At 42.0% G+C, this 19,887-nt stretch overlaps 1 protein-coding gene across 3 annotated transcripts; it reads left to right on the plus strand.

Annotated features, from left to right (window-relative positions):
- Positions 1–5: 5 nt before the first annotated feature.
- CFAP418 (cilia and flagella associated protein 418) lies at positions 6–18,741 on the plus strand. 3 transcript variants are annotated; one of them, XM_075743671.1, is made up of 7 exons: positions 6–255; positions 1,768–1,867; positions 4,202–4,272; positions 4,785–4,850; positions 5,653–5,748; positions 7,722–7,853; positions 18,376–18,741. In XM_075743671.1, exons 1-7 carry the CDS (start codon positions 128–130, stop codon positions 18,524–18,526), a joined length of 744 nt encoding a protein of 247 aa, XP_075599786.1. In that variant the 5' UTR covers positions 6–127; the 3' UTR covers positions 18,527–18,741. The 3 variants fall into 3 exon arrangements, with proteins under 3 accessions (XP_075599786.1, XP_075599788.1, XP_075599787.1); XM_075743673.1 differs by lacking the exons at positions 7,722–7,853; positions 18,376–18,741 and adding an exon at positions 5,981–7,690 and having other exon boundaries at positions 10–255; XM_075743672.1 differs by lacking the exon at positions 18,376–18,741 and having other exon boundaries at positions 13–255; positions 7,722–8,859.
- The last annotated feature ends 1,146 nt before the right edge of the window (positions 18,742–19,887 follow it).

The following is a 19,887-nucleotide window of genomic DNA, read 5'->3' on the forward strand; positions in this document are numbered from 1 at the left end:
ACCCGGCCACGGCTGAACTCCACAGGCGCCCCCCCAGGCACCCCCTACACCCCGCCAGCGCGGAGACTCCGCCCCTGCCGGCGCCGGGCGGTGCAGGGCCGCCTTGGCAACAGCTGGCGGCGGCAAGATGGCGGACGACTTGGACCGGTTACTGGATGAAGTGGAGAAGCGGCTTTACCGCCTGCCGGGGCCGGGGGTGGCGGGCGGCCACCGGCACGGCGACAGCGAGGAGGAGGCGGCGGCGGCGGCGGGCAGGTGAGCGGTCCTGCGGCGGTCCCGTCGCCCTCACGCATCTCCCGGCCGAGCGGGCGGCCGCTGGAGTGGCGCGCAGCGCGCCCTGTGGCGCGGTAGGGGGTCGGCGTCCGGCGAGACTCCTCAGGAACCGAAAATACTGAGGTTCCGGAACTGAAATGGGCGGCGGTCAACGAATATTCCTATCGTCCTTATTTTGAAACACTCAAGTCGTGTGCCAGCGAGCTGAGTTACCTCAGATAGTCTTTGTCTCTTGGGAGTATCCCAACCTCGGATTAAATATGGCGTTAAAAGCTGCACTAATTTCCTTGTGAGTTGGGATCAGTGGTTACTTAGCTCTATAACTGACCTCGTGATATATAGAAAATATCTATAAATCTTGTGATTTAGAGCAAGAAGAACTTTAGCAATAATATTATCAAACATTTTATTCTGTTGACACTTAAGTCATTTATGTATTCTGTTCATACTTTGTCTGTTAACCATATCTTCTACAGTAAGTGCATAACTTACACTCTACACTTACATGTATCCACTTCAAATTTCACAATTTTCAAAATGGTGGTTCTGACTACCAACAATTTCAGTCATGACAGGGTCACTGCTGACAGTACTGCCAAGCAGCCTGCCCTCAGTTTTCCATCCCACCCTCACAGATATCTTCGCCTGCCCTCAGTTTTCCATCCCACCCTCACAGGTATCTTCGCCTGCCCTCAGGTTTCCATCCTGGCCCTCACTGGTGTCTCATACTCTGGAAAGTCTGTAGACCAGAGGGGCTTGGCCAGATGTCTCCATAGGTGGGCTGCTGAGTGCTTACCCCACAGGCATTTCAGAGTTCCAGGCAAGGATCTTGAAGAGCTAAAGGATTAATGCAAGAACAACAAGCCCACTACCTTTGGCCACATTACTGGACTTCCCCGTTGTTTGCATAATGGTTAGATGAGCACTTCAATTTAGTTGAGCTAATTACAATGTTTAAAAAAATCATACAGTTTTCTTCTTTCTTAGGAGTAGTTCTTGACTGGTTGATGCAGCAGTACTACAGGCCTCCCTTTCTTTGGCAAAAAGCTAACAAATAGCAGACTTGAGTGACAAGACTCCTCACTTGAGTGAAAGCAAAGTGCAGGTGATCTCTCTAAATGCATATAGTTTGGCAGGAATTCCATCTGAACCCCTGCAGTTATATAGCATGAGGAGAGAATTCCCTCTGACCTTTTTATATTCCTGCTGCCAAAGATTAATGTGAAAAATAGGGCTGCCCAATTTGTTGCTCTGTAAGTGCAGCATGGGTAAGAAGCAAGCAAAAAATAAGAACTGTGATAGGACAGTTCAACAGGGACTGAAAGGCGTCATCCTGCAGTTTGCATCTGTCCAGTCATGATTTGGGTGGCCTACCTTAGATATTGCAGAAATATTACAGGAAAAAGGCTGTAACTAATTTTATATTTTAACTTACACTTCTTACAACTGCTCTGGTCATGCTACAAAATGAAGGCTGATTTGTTTGTTTTTTAGATCAGCTAAACTGTTAATGAGTGCTAGCAGCAGTGAAGAAGATATAAATGACATTATTGATGAAATCTGTAATGACAGCGGCTTTGCCAAAACACCTCTGGTGAGTAGGAGTCTTGAGAAATGCAGAATGGATGAGGCTCTGTGATGGGAAGAAAAGCATCATAAACTAAAACTGTCTTAAAGCAAAAAAATGAACTAAAACAAGCTGTAGGATAAACTTGGAATATAAAACAGAAAGGAACATGCGACAATCTTATAGTGAGGAACAGGAGAGATATAAAGAGATGGTCTTGCCCAGACAGTATCAGGCAATTGAAGGAAATGCTAGTTCAAGATAGAGCATAGTGTCAAATATCATAGAATCACGGAATGGTTGAGGTTGGAAGAGCAACCTCTGGAAGTCATCTGGTCCAACCACCTGCTCAAGCAGGGCTACCTAGAGCTGGTTGCTCAGGACTATGTACAGATGGCTTTTGAATATCCATGCACATCCAAGGATGGAGACTCTACAGCCTCTTTAAGTAACCTATTCCAGTGTTTGGCTACCCTCACAAGAAGTTTTTTCATATGTTTAACTGGAATTTCTTGTTTTTCAATTTGTGCCCCTTGCCTCTCCTCTTGTCAGTGGGCCCCACTGAGAAGACTCTGGCTATGTCTTCTTTACTCTTCCCCATAATATATTTTTATACATTGATAAGATTCACCTGACATTTGTCTTCTCCAGACTAAACAATTCCAGCTCTCTTAGCCTCTACCTGTATGTCAGATGGGCTAAGTTCTTAGTCACCATTATGTCCATGTCTCTTTTGTACTGGGCACAGCACTCCAGACATTTCTGTGAGGCCATATCTGGAGTATTGTGTCCACTTCTGGGCTCCCCAGTACAAGAGAGAGATGGAGCTACTGGAGAGACTCTAGCAAAGGGCCATGGAGATAATTAAAAGACTGGAGTATCTTTCATATGAGGAAAGGCTGAGAGAGCTGGGTCTGTTCAGTCTGGAGAAGAGAAGGCTCAGAGGGGGATCTTACCAAAGTGTGAAACACCTGATGGGAGGAGTAAAGGGGCCAGACTGTCTTCTGTAGTGCCTAGTGACAGGACAAGAGGCAGTGGGCACAAACTGAAACATGAAATTCCATCTGTACACAAGAAAATACTTTTTTACTGTGAGGGTGGTCAAACACTGGGACAGGCTTCCCAGAGACGTTGTAGAGTGTCTGTGGAGATTTTCAAAACCCAGCTGGGCACAGTCCTGGGCAAGCTGCTGAAGCTGACCATGCTTTGAGCAGGGGGGGTGGCCTAGATGATCTCAAGAGGTCCCTTCCAACCGAAATGATTCTGTGAATGATTCAGCAGGCATACTGCTGGCTCATGGTCAACTTATCATCAACCAAATTTCCCATGGCCTTCTCTGCAAAGCTGCTTTCCAGCTGGTCAGTCTTCAGTGTGTTCTGGTGCATGAGGGATATTCCTCCCCAGGGGCAGGAGTTTGCATTTTGCCTCAGTTTAACTTCAGGAGATTCCTCTCAGCCCATTTCTGCAGTCTGTTGAAGTCCTTCTGAATGGCAGCGCAGTCATCTGGCATAGCAGCCGCTGCTCCCTGTTTCGTATCATCTGCAAATGACGACTGTCATTGGACAGCAGGAGATGGAGACAAAGCCACGAATTTACATTGTCAAGACAGTCAGAGTGATAGAAGACATTGAAAATAGGTATTCTTTTAGGTATCATCAGTAGAAAATTGTGTTATTTATATTTCATAACCCCCTGTGCAGATTCTCTTATTTTCATGAGTGACGTTGGGTTTGCTTTGTTTGTCTTTGGTTTCTTACAGAGTGGCTAAATTTGAACCAACAAAAAACATTTGTATATGTATGTCTGAGTGAGAGAGAATTATGTCAGCAAATTTGTATAATTTTATCATTTTGTATCCCTAGGAGTTCCCATTTAGGATCTAGAATTCTAGTACTCTAGAATTCAAATAACCCATTTTATGTACAGCAAATAACAAACTTTCCAAAGACACTTTATCTTTTTGAATAATACAAGTCCTTGTGTTTTCAGTAAAACAAAACCTCAAAAACACTAAGGGAAAAGGTTCCTAAACTAAAACTGGTTTTAAAAGCATAATTATTAAAAAGAGGGCATGAAATACTAAGTCTTGATTGTAAAGTCAAAGGGATCATGTGGTGTTGAATTCCTTCAGGCAGAGCTGGGAATTCAGTACAGGAAGAGAAGTCTTGTTCCTCATTTAACTGTTAATTCAGCAGCTTTTGTCTCAAAGAGCCTCACAGAAACCTGAGCAAGAAAATTCCCAAATTCTTAGTCCCCTTCTGCTGTGACTAAGATTTTCTGGCTCTTGCCTATTAAGTAAAACAGAATATTGTTACCTTGCTGTAATGCTGCCTTTTATTCATTGATTTTTTTTTTAAATAGAAATTGAAGTCCAACTCTGTAAGTCTCACACCTGAAAGTAATAGTGCTGTTGTACAGGCTCATAGGAAAAGGTAAGTGAAAAATGTTTTGGCTAGTTGAACATAGCTTGATTATAGCTTGTTGTCAGTCTAATAATATTGCTACTGTTTAATCTGTGTTGTCATTAACTAAGTAAGAAACTGAGTATTTAGAGAAGCATTCTTGTTAAAGAAAAGCAAAGATAAACAGATAATTTTGAAGAATTACTAATGTGCTTTCATGTGGTCAAAATTCTTTATTATAAATTTATTAATTAAGTTATTGGACAACACCTTCTTTTGCCTTATGGACTTATACATTTATCAAATGCTGCAATATATAGTCCCATATATATTTGGTGTAGAAAGTGGTTGTCCTAGAGTTTTTATTTGAACACCTTGGTAATGGAAATTTTCAAATTCTATAGTTTGGAAGCATTTGGAAGCTTTGCTTATATTTAATAAATATTATTTTAGAAATACCACGCTCTTAAACTAGAAGCATTGTGCTACTTTCTCCAAAATATTTTGCTATAATTTAATATTTTTAAATGAAATCCGTATAGATGCTGTCCAGTGTACCTGGGTGGAAGCTCTTCACCATATGGCATAGGAACAAATATTTCAAAAAGGTAGGAAACATGCAAAAAAAAAGAGTTCTACTTGTTTTATCATTACTTTATTCACAACTGTGTTTCTGCAGTGGTACAGAATTTTGCGTTTGAACTGAACAGGACGGCCTTATATTCATCTAAACATGTGGCTGCCTGTAAGTGCAGTTGAAGTCGGCCCATCCCTTCCAGTCCTCTGTTGTTGACCACTAGATCTTTTATTCATTTGAAGAGTTGAAAGATGTGTGCAAATGAGACACAAGAGTCCAAAAATCAATAACGTGTAGTTAAGGAAATTACTGCTGTAGAATGTTAGTTTTTTCCCTGCCTCTCTTCGCTTTCTACGTGATGCTGAGTATGTCACTTAAATCAGTGGGCTGCTTTAAATCACCCCCAAGCCTGAACTGAAAACAGCCAGAGTGCTTTGCAACTGCAGCTGAACTTAGTAGGAGAGGTACTCCCAACATCCTGCAGAAGATTATTGCATTTCCATGTGGGATTTTTTTGTAGTGTGTGATTAAGCACTTGATGCATATTTGGATGCTGGTCAGGTGATGCCATACCAGTGAGGAGGACCAAAGAGAATAGATCGAGAGGGTATCAGTTTATTTTATGTGCTCAGTGAGATTAAGAACCTGTAAAAATACACAATCATATATTTAAAACACATACCGTAATGAATGTACCAGAGATGTAAAAAAATTAAGATTACAGTGTAACCTTGCTTCAGTATTTCTGAGTGCTGTACTCTAAAACAGTTATGATCCGTGTAGCTTCTCTGATTGTAATAAGATCTTGGAGTTTTCTGTTCTTTTTTGAGCAGAACATGTGATCAACTACGTTGTACTGGTTGCGACTTCCGTGTGTCACTTTTCAATGACTACATCTGGGATCAATCCTGTGATTACCTTTTTTTCAGGTATGTCTGAGGTGGGTTTGGTATTAGTATTGTGTTACTATGCTTTGGGGCTTGATAGGAACGGGAAAGATGAAAAGTCCTGAGCACTCCTATTACCTAAAAAGGAGCATGTGTGCAACCTGTTTGGTGATCAGGTGGGAAAGTCTGCAGGGAGAGGGGTGCAACATCTCCCATAATCTGTTTTCATGCCTTTCCATTTCTTCTCCCCATCACTCTCCCTCTCTGTTTTTAGAAAGAATTCAAGCTTCATGGATCAAAAAGCAACTTTACTGCTGAATTAAGCAGATAATCCATGTAATGGGTTGGCCTCTGGTGTGCCATTGCAGGATGCCTACAAAATGAATGCAGACTGTTCAGCATGTACTTCTCACCATACTTTCAGTCATACAGACTGTAACTGTTTCAAGTCAGATTTTCTTTTTTCCAGTATCAAGTACTATGCTGTCATTTTCAGTGAAAATCAAATAGTTTGATTTCTTAACAGACTTATTTTTGAAGCGAGGTTTAATTAAATGGGGGGGTGGCACTTTTGTTTTCTTGTTACATGGTGATGTCTTTGACTTTATTATATAAATTTTTTTGAGGACTTAAATTTAGGAGTTCTTATTTCCAGTTTTTCTAAAAGTATATATAATGCCAAGACTTAGTGAAGGGTAGTGTAGTAAGCATGCTTCTGATACAGACATCAAATTTGGATTCCTCTTATTTTAGTAAAGTCTTTGTATGTGCCCGTTAACTGATGGAGGTAGTGGATGTGTTCAGAGTGTGTGCTTGGCCACCAGAGGGTGTGAGAGCTGGAGTAGAACAGTAATGGATACATCATCTCCTTTTCCATTATTTTTCTTGTATTACATGTTAGGTTTTTCCTGTATTTTCTTTCCAGTTTTGAAATCTGTATTTCTCTTTGGATGCAAGCAAGGAGAATTTTAAAGCAGCTTTAAAAATACAGTGCTGGACTAGTCTCCTGAGATGAGTTCAGTAGCTGGAAAGGTTAAATAAAAATATGATCCTTTTATTTACTCAAAGTCTAAATTATTCTGCTTCTGAGATTTCTGCTTCTGAGGTCTTGAAATTTATAAAATTAAAAAAAAAAACCCAAACCATGAAAGGCATTAATATCAGATAGTTGTAACATTGATTAAAATCTGTAATCTTTAGCAAGATATTTAGCTAATTATTTTGGCTAACCTGAATTTTAAAAAGCAAACTTGAAAATTAAATATTTGCCTTCCATGAATAGATGTCTGACCTCTTTTCTTAAAAATTTGTCCTTTGATGTTTGTTTTCAGTTTTCTTTATTTAGCTGGGCTTGTTGATGTTGTTTTTGAGCAATTCAGTGGCCGGTAATTGATGGCTGGGAGGAGGTCATAAGAGCAGGGGTAGTTAAAATGGTAAATTTTCACTCGTTTTTTGAAACAACTTGTTTTTGTAATAGCCATGCTGATTTTTCATTTGTTGTGGTTGATGCTTGCACAGGAATTATTTGTGGTTTGATGTACATTCTTCCCTCTTATGGCCATTTCATTTCAGTCACTTTACCATCCTGAGTAACAGTTCCTGATGAGAAGTTTAACTCTGTCATTGTACCCATTCTGTATAGGGATTTTCACAGCAAGTTTGATAAGATAAATACATTTTTAGCTAATTTCTTAAGATGAGCATTAACTTTATCTGGTTTTCTTCCCGAGTCTTTCTCTCCCGAGGCTGGCACAGTCTCTAAACCTGACAGAGAACATTGCTTATAAAAAACATTAGTCTCCAGTTGATCTGAGAATACGGCAACTACGCACCGAGACAGCTCTCAGGAAAGGATTGTGTTCAAAACAGAATGTAAACATAAGCCTAAATTCATTCATGACAGTGGTACTCAGAAATGTTCTTAAAAGCTTTTAAATTTAAATGGACTCATGAATCTTTTCTCTTTAAAAAAAAAAAAAAAGCATGATCCTAAACTGTATTCACTTGATTGACAGGAATAATATGCCTGAGATCAGTAAACTAAGAGCGAAGATGATAAAGAAGAAAGGAGCACGAGCGTATGCTTGTCAGTGCAGCTGGAGATCCATTGATGAGTTAACTGACCTCCAAACAGACCAGCAGCTTCGGTGGGTTTGTGGTAAACATGCAGAATGAAGTCCTCTTGTGTGTGGTACCTACCTGTGTGGAAACACGTCATAAACTCAATTTGTTTCCCATGCAGTTTTCTGAAAACAGATGCAAACCTGAATACTTATATCTAGAAATAGATTACAACACCCAGACTTTGACCTGAAAACTTTTTTTTAATTTAACTGTCTTGCAAACAATATGAGGAGTTGAATTATTAGAAGAAACAATGAATTTGGAGGCTTTCTGGAAGCTAAATGAGGTTAAAGCTCATACTCAGTAGTGTTAAAGACAGGAAGAGAAAATCGACAGATTTAGGCATGGGGCAAAGCACCTTGAAACTGTTCCTCATATGTAGCAGAGAGCCTTCTTTCTGCAAAATCTTGGACTCAAAATGATGGGTTGGGATGCAGCCATGACACACGAGTGTATCAGTTTCTGCACGGAAATTAATACTGCTGTTCTGCTTTGTTCATAGCTGTTAATGAGCAAGTGGTTGTAGATCTCTTAAAAAATTACTGTGAGATCAGCTCTCACCTCAAATGTTTCAGCATACCCCAAAACGTTACTTTCTTTTACCCACCAGTAGCCAAAAACTGCAGGTGCTGGAAATTTCCTTCCAGTTCCTACTGCTTTCTTCAAAGCACTTTCTGCTGACTAAAGACTTCTACCACAGTGAATTTCTTGGACTTCCCCTCAGCCTTCACTGCAAGAGGTGAACAAGTTATTGTGCAATTATTAAATATTGTGAAATTTTGAAGAGATTCTGAAGAATTTATGACTCTTCTATCAATATTTTCAAGGGGAAAAAGGCTCAGACTTTTAAGAGTGAGAAAATATATATCCCCACTGACATTCAAATTCGGATTTTTTTCAGTTTCACTTGGCTTTCACTTCAGCTTTACTTCAGTATTTTTACTACATATTCAGAAAGTGTAACTAACTGTCCTGTTTCATCACCCTCTTTTCCCCCAGTAACATCGTAAAACTACTTCCAGTATCATGTTACTTGGTGAATTGTCTTGATTACACTTAATGTCATTAAGGTTTATGACCTCTTTCTTTTCATTATGTATGAATAACACAGGAGATGGATTTGGGGTTTGGGCGGGCAGAGAGGAAGGAAAGGATTACCAATCCTGGCAATTGCTACATTGAAAAGTGTCTCAAAATGAGAAGTCTGTCAGTATTTTTGCTATGCAGTATGTGATACTGTACAGATAAGTTCAAAATTACTTACTTTGTGCAAGTCTATACAGAGCCATTTCTTTTTTTGTGAAGTTTTACTCATGGCCCTACTCTGTACACTGTCAGTCTGTTCTTTTTCTGAGCTTTTCCAAAACAATTGCATGGTCTTTCTTACAGAAGTCATCTCTTTGATCTGTCACTTTGTACCCCTCTGAAAGAGCCGATCATAGTAGTGGCCAGAGGCATAAGGTACTCTGCATCCTGCTCACCTTCCCCCTCTGTGAGTGTGTTTTTAGAACCTACAGAGGACCAGCAGTGTGCCTGGGAGGCTTGGCAGTGCTTATGTATGCAGTGCTTCGGGGCTCTAGACTGTGTGTTCCAGTGCCACGTGTGGCCTTCCTAGAAGGTTCAGAGGTGAATTGGCTTTGGAGAGGTACTACCTGGCGTAATGGTATAGACATATTTAGAGTCATCTATTGTTTTCAATACAACTGGTATTTCAGGCTGTAGTTTCAACTGCTGGTGTCTAAAACTGCAGGTTCAGGAGCCAGAGGGAGCCAGAGAAATTTATTAATGCTCAATCAGCTGCTGGAAGAGGTCTGCTTGCCTTTCTGTCCTTTGTGAAGAGATAATCATTTGAAACTGATGACCAAGTAGACCCACAGGATGCTCTTTTGGCCTGGATTTGCACTGGAATTTGTGCCACAATGTAGGGAACAAGTTGGGCTTGCCACTTGTGAGCAGGAAGCAGGGAAAATCCTAACACCCTTCTCAGTTGGTGAAACCAAGTCATATGTGACTTGGAAAAGGAGCGTGTCTCCTGTACCCTGTTTTAAACAAAAAAACAGAAATAGTCACCCTCTCTAGAACAGTTTGCACTACTAAGTGTGGGCAGCAGTCATGCAGAAACAAAAATTCAAAACATCCATTCTAGTTATTTTTATGACAAGAAGACCGCCTGCAACACTTGAAAAGGGTAGGAAGGAATTGAGACAAGAGGACTAAGAGTGTAGGGGAAGTAAAAACGATTAACACCTCTGGGAGGAATACAGAGAAATTGTCTGAGCAGCCAGGGATCAGGTTAGCAAAGCTAAATCCCTGATAGAATTAAATCTGGCCAGGGATGTCAAGGACAACAAGAAAAGCTTCTATAGGTATGTCAGTGATAAAAGGAAGACTAGGGGAAATGTGGACCCTCTCTGGAAGGAAATGGGAGATCTAGTTACCCAGGATATGGAGGAGGCTGAGGTACTCAACAACTTTTTTGCCTCAGTCTTCACTGACAAGGGCTGTAGCCACACCACCCAAGTTGCAGAAGGCAAAGGCAAGGACTGGGAGAATGAAGAACAGCCCATCATAGGAGAAGATCAGGTTTCAAACCATCTAAGGAACCTCAGGGTGCACAAGTCTGTGGGACCTGATGAGATGCATCCACGAGTCCTGAAGGAAGTGGTGGATGAAGTTGCTAAGCCACTACCCATCATATTTGAGAAGTCGTGGCAGTCCGGTGAAGTTCCCACTGGCTGAAAAAGGGGAAACATAACCCCCCATTTTTAAAAAGGGAAAAAAGGAAGACCTGGGGACTTACAGACCAGTCAGTCTCACCTCTGTGCCTGGCAAGATCAGGGAGCAGATCCTCCTGGAAACTATGCTCAGGCACATGGAAAGTAAGGAGGTGATTGGTGACAGCCAACACAACTTCACTAAGGGCAAATCATGCCTGACAAATTTAGGGGCCTTCTGTGATGGGGTTACAGCGTTGGTGGATAAGGGAAGAGCAACTGACGGCATCTACCTGGACTTGTGCATTTGACACTGTCCCGCACGACATCCTTGTCTCTAAATTGGAGAGACATGGATTCGATGGATGGACTACTCGGTGGATAAGGAATTGGCTGGATGGTCGCACTCAGAGAGTTGCGGTCAATGGCTTGATGTCCCACGGGAGAACAGTGATGAGCGGTGTTCCTCAGGGGTTGCTACTGGGACCGGCACTGTTTAACATCTTTGTTGGCAACATGGACAGTGGGATTGAGTGCACCCTCAGCAAGTTTGCCAACACCACTAAGCTGTGTGCTGTGGTCGACACGCTGGAGGGAAGGGATGTCATCCAGAGGGACCTTGACAGGCTGGAGAGGTGGGCCCGTGCGAACCGCATGAAGCTTAACAAGGCCAAGTGCAAGGTCCTGAACATGGGTCGGGGCAATCCCAAGCACAACTACAAGCTGGGTGAAGAATGAATTGAGAGCATCCCTGAGGAGAAGGACTTGGGGTGTTGGTGGATGAGAAGCTCAACATGAGCCGGCAATGTGCACTTGCAGCCCAGAAAGCCAACCATGTCCCAAACTGCATCAAAACCAGCATGACCAGCAGGTCGAGGGAGGTGATTCTGCCCCTCTATTCCACTCTTGTGAGACCCCACCTGGAGTACTGCATCCAGCTCTGGGGTGCCCAACACAAGAAGGACATGGAGGTGTTGGAGCGAGTCCAGAGGAGGGTCACGAAGATGATCAGAGGGCTGGAGCACCTCTCCTATGAAGACAGGCTGAGACAGTTGGGATTGTTCAGCCTGGAGAAGAGAAGGCTCTGGGGAGACCTTAGAGCAGCCTTCCAGTACCTAAAGGGGGCCTACAGGAAAGCTGGAGAGGGACTGTTTACGAGGGCATGGAGTGATAGGACAAGGGGGAATGGTTTTAAACTGAAGGAGGGGAGATTTAGATTAGATATAAGGAAGAAATTCTTCACTGTGAGGCACTGGCACAGGTTGCCCAGAGAGCTTGTGGATGCGCCCTCCCTGGAAGTGTTCAAGGCCAGGTTGGATGGGGCTTTGGGCAACCTGGTCTGGTGGAGGGTGTCCCTGTCCATGGCAGGGGGGTTGGAACTAGATGATCTTTGAGGTCCCTTCCAACCCAAACCATTCTAGGATTCTATAATATCTGTTGACAACATTAGTCAGCATTTCTGCGAGGTCGCCTCATCCCTCAGTCTTCTGTTAGCCTGGAGAGTTGTAGAAATAGAGTTCTTTTTCTGGGTAGAGATTATTGTCAGGTGATTGTATCACTAATGCCACTAAGACTGTACTCCAAGCACTGAAAATGTTAGAAGATAATCTTCATTGGTAAATTTATGTGGAAGCGTGAGCATTCCCCTGAAATCATCATGTTGATTCAAGTGTAGTTACTTGTTTCTGGCCTTGATCAGAATGGTGGGATATGACAGCTCTTTGTCCCAGTGAAGTTTTAAACAGGTGCAGAAATAGTGCTTCTTGTATTGGTTTTCATTACAGAATTTAGCATATTTCTAGATCTGAGAATAGTTACTATGTCATTAACTATAACTGTTTTGTTGGAAAGAGAAGTGGTATGAACTGTTTGACTTCCTCTCCTTTGTTTTCTTCAGTTACATGTTACAAACCACTCCAAAGTTCTCAAATGAAAAGATTGTAAATAAAGGTAAAATTAGAGCTTGAATGTTCATTTGATGAAGATATGGAACAAGATTTTCAAGATGTAGCCCAGCCCCTAAGTGATACTTCCGTGTCAATTATCTGAGATAGCAGGGATTATGTAAAGAATTTTGTTTAAGAATGCCACTCACAAATGGAAGTACTGGAGAGCAGTTTTGCCAAGTATAAATGTGACCATTGTTTTCCTCCAGTGTTTTGCTTTGGAAGTAATAATACCATGTCTGTTTGTGAAATGGGCAAGGTGAAAACTTGAGACTGTCATTTTGCTTAGGTGATATGCCTGGAAATTTTCTAGCCTGCGGCATTAGTCTGCAGCAGATCCCTCAACAGAAGAAAAGCAATGAAGGGTGACAAAATGAGAATCCACGCCAAAGCATTCACTTAGAACTGTAGTCAGTGATTTAATGTCATACCAGCTTTTCTAAATCTGTGTTCCTGCAGTACTTCTAGATAGGAATCCAATTCAGAGGTACATAGTACATTTTTATAGCTTTTCTTTATCAAATTTTAATGTGCTGTTCTGACTGTAGCTCCCTTGTTTTGCCTGCAGAGGGTGTCCAACCCAGATGCTGAATGTAGCTCAGAAGAGGAATTATTAAGGATCTTGCCCTGCTATAATATTTAACTTACAGAAGCATAATAGCATTATATATTGCAAGCTATGTGCTGTATAAAGTTGAATAAAGATTTATATTTTTTTTCTGAGCACCCATTTCAGCTTTGTTCTGGAGGTATTCTGCAAATGCTAGGCTCTGCAAGATCCCACTTGTTGCAAGACTGCTCACTTCTCTTGTTTCCTGACATGGGAGTCTTTGGGTCATGTAACCAGCACACGTGGTAGTCACACAACAGGAGAGGGACTGTGTTGGGAGCTGCATAGGCAAATTTTTTCTTCCTGCCTGGCTCTTTTTGCACAGGACCTGACCAGTTTTGTCTGTTGTGTGACACCCGATAATGGCAGGCCAACCTGTGGGGGATGGAGTAAAGCAGTGTCAGGTGCTGCTTGTTTGCGAGGGCCCATGTGCTGCCTGGCATTTGGCATGTGTGCTTCCAGGAAAGTGCTTTTCAAATGTTGACTCTTCAATAAACTGAAAAGTTGAAACAAATCTGAATTGTGTGTTATGTAAATTCTATTTTGTTGTTCCTATGCAAGAGAAGCCTTGTAAAAATGATGTAGGACCATGTTTTCTCTGTCAGAAGGGTTATAAAATGCCCTTAGTACAAAAACATTGTGCAGCTCATAAGAAACAAGTACTGGTGTGTTTTCTCACCTCAACGGGGATGCAGCAAATACCTGAGAATTAAACAAGCTTTAACATTCCTTACCTGATAACATGAGGAGAGCACATTAAGTTACAGAGAGTTCATAAAGGTGGATGCATTTACCACATTTCTTGGATGTTTACCTAGGATAAAAAGTAGACCCAGCTGCTGTGGAAGGTGACATACAGATAAATTTCTTGCTGAGTGGGATGCTGGTACCTTTGTGTATCAGTCAAGGCAGATTATCACTAGCATCATACAGGTCACTGAAAAGGGGGGGATAATCAAGGAATCACAGTATTTGCTGTGCCCTGGATCTTGTTGTTGAAAACCGTTCTTAGTACCAGGAAGAAGTTGCTCTTCATATGGGAGTTGGAACAAATCTTGTTTCTCTGTGATGAAGAAATGCTGTGTGGCATACATTAGAGTAACAGACATAAATATTTCCTATACTCCATTCTGAATTTGGACTCCAGATGTTGGTGCTATTCAGGCAATAATTACTTCCCGGACTTAGTGGGCAGTGTGGACTCAGTGAGAGCACAGAAAACACCCACTGCCTCAGGAGTACTCCTGACTTACAACTTGCAGTGTCACAGTGCACCGTTAGACAATAGTGCCCATGTGTGTTTAATTCACATTGACAACTTTCATTCTGTCGTGTTAGATGTGCTCTAAAAGCATGTAATTTGGGGGTAAAACGTGACTATACAACGTAGTCTGCAGAGGGCAGAGCAGCACCGCTGAGTGTTACAACTCAGGCTTCTGCTTCACGAATACACGCTCTTTTTTTTTTTTTTTTTTTTTTCTGGAATAATGAAGGTTTACATTCAACCGACTGAAGCTTCTTGCATGTGTCTCCCACTAGTGTGATTATAAGTGGGGGAGCCAGATCTGTGGCAACCACTTGATTTTTGTGTGACTTCATCCAAATTGTCCTCAAGTGGTCCTTGACCAATACTGAAGCAGATTAACTTTTTTAGCTATCAGCTAAAGAAGCATAAAAAAACTGCGTCTCTGTGTGTGTATGTATGTATATGTATGTATATGTATGTATGTTTATCCTCTAATAACATAAGTGAAAAAATAAATTGCCTCAGGATTTACCTTTCACCCTGCCCAAATTAATTTTCCCTGAAAATGTTACGTAATTTTGGCAAGTAGAGGTTGTGTACATTAGGATCGTTTAATATACCAGAAGAAATTTATATAGCACATCACGCAAGATGTGAAAAGATGGCAGATTTTAAAAGGGAAATAGTAAAAGGCCAAGATTTAGAAATACCAAAAAATTGTTTCTGCCTATGTAGGAAAGCAACATAGACCAGAGATGCCGCAGAGCAGTCTGAGAAATGGCAGTGAGTATCGTCCGAAGACCTGCATCCTGCAGTTCATCGGCCATGAGCCATGGCTGAGGTTTTGGTAAACTCTCACTCTCAGAACTCTCTTCTGGTTCTTTGGGAATCCAGTAAGTGTGAATGTACAAAGCAGATTTATAGTGGATGGAAGTAAATGTCACCTCCGATAACCGGTGAAGTGTGTCTATTTCTGCAGAAGTGATGAGGTGCTTTTAACTAGAAGCACAAACGTAGCTAAACCATGGAAGTAGAGTTTGCTTATTTTACTCGTAGAATAGGGAGTATCATCTAAATTTAGCTGAGTTACACTATAGGTGAGTGATCTCTGTAACACTTCTTTTTTTTTTTACTTCCTTCCTTCCAATAGGAGAAATAGTTAAACAAAAAGTAGAGAAAGTAGGACCAAGCAAGGCTGAGTTGCACCATGTGAGAGGTCGCATATAGAAAAGTTTTAGGAAAACATTTTTTCAGGCAAGAAATAAGCCATTGTTTTTTGTTTGCATCTAAACTAAAGGAGACACACCTAAGTGAAAGAAACAAAAATAGCATGTTACAGGGAAAAGTTCAAATGCCCACAATTTGCCAAAAGCAAGGACAAAACTTCACATGGGAGGTGTCGTTTCTAGGAGTCTTTTTGGGATCTGCAATTCCAGGGACTAGCCCAGAAGACAGGGGGTGAATCCACCCCCCCCACCATCTGCTGCCCTTCAGTCACTTCCATCCCGGGAACCTGAGCTGCACAGGGAAGCAAAGTGCAGGAGGGACTTCATCCCAGAGTGTACCTGCTTGCTTCCACACGAGAATGCTGTGGAACACATGAACTGAGTATGGTTTGTTTGGGTTTGGGGGTTTTCCCTCTAAAATCTGTGAGAAGGGTTTCCTGTAGTATTTTGAAACCTGTTTCCTGGTGATAGGTTTTAGATACAAGAACTAAGATAGTCAGATATTATATTTAGATATAACAGCTAAGATACTCAGGGCTGCTAAAATCCTCTTATCCAGTGGTTTATAACTGTTATTCTAATATAAGCAAATGATCTTGAAGTTTTTCATGTGAGTTTTGCGAAACTGAAACCCTTACAGCCTCAGAGCTTATACTGAAACACTGGGAGGCAGAGAGGAGGAAGACATTTTCATACTGGTCAAACAAATGCATAATATTCTAGCTCCGAGTACCTTAAATACAGCTATTTGAAAATGTGGTTGTCTACAGAAGGAAAAAAAATGTTAACTAGCTCTTGAAAGGTGGTAGGATATTTATAAAGTATCCATAGAATTTTTCAGTCTCTTTAAAGGGAAGTAATATGGCCTTACTCTAAGACAATGCCAATGCCATATATGTGATAGTAATTACATACAGTAAGCATACATCTTCCAGCTAACTCAAAGAAGCTTTGGAATACTCAGCGATCTGGCTGTGCTCGGAAGCCCGTGTCCTGACCGCCCTGATGTAAACAGCATTCACAGGAAGGGGGGAAACAGCTACCAGAGACAGGAAGGTTGAATTTAGCATCAAACTCCTTATCTAGGTACAGCGGGCTGCTCAGGATGCTGGTAAGAAAACTTGTACAAATTGCTCCAGCAGACTGTGATAGCTGCCTGGCCCTTCCTGGGAAGACCATTCACATCGATGTCATCAGGGTACAATCTTGTGCATGCAGATGCGTTTAGGAAGAGATTATATCCTGGGGCCAGTTATCCAAAATAATGCTTACAGTCTCATTCAGTCTTGGTTACCGTCACTTGCAGGAAGAGATTGATCTACATGCTGAAGTAGGAGGGTGTGTGTCTTTTAAAAATAGAAGCTTTATCGCAGTAAGAGTTGTTATTATTAGTCTTACTAGCCCTAAAGAAATAGAAGCCTTTCCTGAACCCTAATAGGCACTGCAATATCTGGTTTAATTTTTAGATTATAGGTTTTATATCAGAGCTGGCACAGCTCTGGTTCCAACACCTTAGAGAAAAAAGCTGTTGCAGCATTGTTTTATGTGCTTCAAATCAGTGAGGCGTCTTGTTTACAAGTGGAAGATAAGTGGCTTTGAAACATTCTTTGCAGTGTAATTGGTTGCTCATTAACATATGATGCCCAGGTTACTTTTGATTCCTGTGTGTATCTTGGGAAACCCATCTGCTCTGATCCTGCAGCGCAGCAAAGCACCATTCAATAAATATGTGCTCCTCAGTGGCTGAAATGAAGAGTTAACACAAAATTGTAGCATCCTCTGCATTGATTTTCCTGTGAATGATGACTCTTATTTCCCCCATCTTCCCCAAAGTATACTGCAAAATTATTTCAGGTTTTCTCAAAACTTTATTCAAGCTAAGATTGAGACCTGGAAACACTTTAAAGCAGGCTTTTAGTTGCATCTTCCCACATATGTCTGAAACACCTTTTTTCAATTTTTTTTTTCCATGCTAGATATATATTTAGTTCAATTCCAGTAAGAAAGGCTGGAAACAATTAAACTGTGAAAAAGGAGAGTGATATAAAAGAGTCTACACATGTCCTGAACAGCAATAAAATATATCTGCCCCGGGTAATTGCACAGAGAATATTCTGGATTTGAATTGTTAAAACAAGTTAAGCCAAGAAGATATTGGGGGTCTGTCTGTTCTGCTAGCTGGAGGTGGGTACCGCACATCACCAATCTCCTGAGCGCAGGAAGATACGGTGACACAGCCGTCAGCAGTCTTAGCACCCGGAGTACCCAGCCAGGTGCTTCACGCCAGGGTTGCTAGTGTAAGCTAAAATCCTTAATCACTCTGTTTTTGCAAAAGATTTTTTTTCCCCTGTGGTATATTGGAAATCCCTCCTAAAACCTGGAGAGCATTACTTCTTTATAAAGAATATGTTTGTAAAGTGGATAATTTCCAGATGTCAAATGGTTTCTCAGACCTTGCAATAACACTTCACTACTTGGGGTTCTCGGCCAGCGCTGGGCATGTGGTTACCTTGGGTATTTTCAGGATCCATCATAAGGCAAATGACACCTTTAAAGAGGGGAAAAACAAACAGCCTAATAGGCACCTCATGGCAGAGAGCACCTCATCAGGTTTGTCCCAACACATTCTCACGTCATTGTTAGATAGGGTAACAGGCCATAAAAGAAGGAAGCAGCTACTTTCCTTTTCTGTCAGATGTTGCAAGTTACTCATATTTCCTGTTCTGCTATTTAAAGGACTAAGGGCTGAAAATGGGAGGTCATTAACTTGTCTGAAATGAAATATTTTCCTGTCTTTCTACAGCCATGTTCAAATGAATGACATAAACACAGGCCTGGAAGGCATCTCCGAGGAGCGGGTAGTGCCTTCTGCCCTGAGACAGGACTGGAAGCTTAGGCTGAACGCTGGTTGCCACCAGAAATCTCCCTCCAGTCTGCAGGGGAGCTGGATATAGCACACGTCAAAGAAAGAGAGACCAGGAGTTTCCATGCCGGCTGTGCAGAGGGTGCCAGGAGGGGCAGGAGGAACACCCCTCTCTCCCCGCTGCCTGATTTTAGCCAAGAGCAAAAGTAGGTGGGAGAACACAGGAGAATTTCAATAAGCTAACACCAGTGGTATTTAGGCACTGAATCCCTCTCTGTATTTTTGACAGTCTCCCCTTAACTGAGCACATTCACACTTCAACCATTTAAAAATAAAGCATTGCTTCCCACACTTTTTTTTCTTTCCTGTCGGCTGTTGTTCTCTTTACAGACTTGAGACTATGCTTATTCATCCTTCAGAAAAAAAATCTTATCTTGGTCTGAACAGCCTGAGAAAAGCTCAGGGCACGCTTGCAATGCAAACTTTGAGGAAGTAAATTTAGTTTCTCAATGAGTCTAACCAATTCAACTGTTGTGTTTGACAACCAGTCTTCTAAACTTGGTGGAGAAAGAGCTTGCTGCTCTTGCTGCGGGCCCTAACGTAGCTTTGTGCCCCAGGAGGTCACAGGCCACATCTGAGAGGCCCAAGAAGGGTGACTAAGAAAAGCAAGTCTGTTGTCAGCAGCCTTAAATTTGCTGTGCTGGAGTCTGTACTGCTGGGGGAAAAAAAATGTAAGGGTTTGCAGATTGAAAGAAAGGTCTGAGAGCACGGGCAGCAGCAGCTGTTGTGTTTTTCAAGATACGAAGGCAAAGTCTTCCTGAAATGCAAAGATGTTTGCAGGAAAATCTTTTCACTCCAATATATTCTGGTTCAGCACCAGTATGTAAATTATAGACCGTGAACATACTTGTGTACAAACGTCCTCACGTGAGTTCCTGCCATCCGGGTAGGCGTGGGTGAGCACTGAGGAGCCCGCTTACTGGAAAAGCACACCCAAGGAGCTCCCCTCGCTCTGCTAATTATACTCTAGGAAGCCTTGGTGTACAGCACCAACCCATCCTGCCAACTACCGGGCTTCGTTTTTTTCTTCATGCACCTTAAATTCAAAGAAAGTGTCTCCCAGCAGGAGCTCCTTGGAGGTTGCTGCAAAAAGAGTAGCAATGGGTTTGAAAGGGGAAGGAGATGGAGGATGCTGTCTGGGAGATGAAAGCCAGCAGTGATCCTCCCACACCTCTGCCTCCCCTGAATCCCACACAGGTAGCAGGGATTTGGGGCTCTACCTTGTAAGAAGAAGGAGCCTGTCAAGCCACGAGTGCAATGAGCCTGGGGAAGGCAGACACCGGCAGCCGGAGAGTGGGGAAAGAGGAGAGGGAGAAGGCAGGCTGCACTTTTACAAAAGTTTAGGGAGTTCAGACAATGAGTAGTCACCTGCACTACTTACCTTTTAAAATC

Source organism: Balearica regulorum, chromosome 2 (assembly GCF_011004875.1).
Source record: "Balearica regulorum gibbericeps isolate bBalReg1 chromosome 2, bBalReg1.pri, whole genome shotgun sequence".
Taxonomy (NCBI): Eukaryota; Metazoa; Chordata; class Aves; order Gruiformes; family Gruidae; genus Balearica; species Balearica regulorum.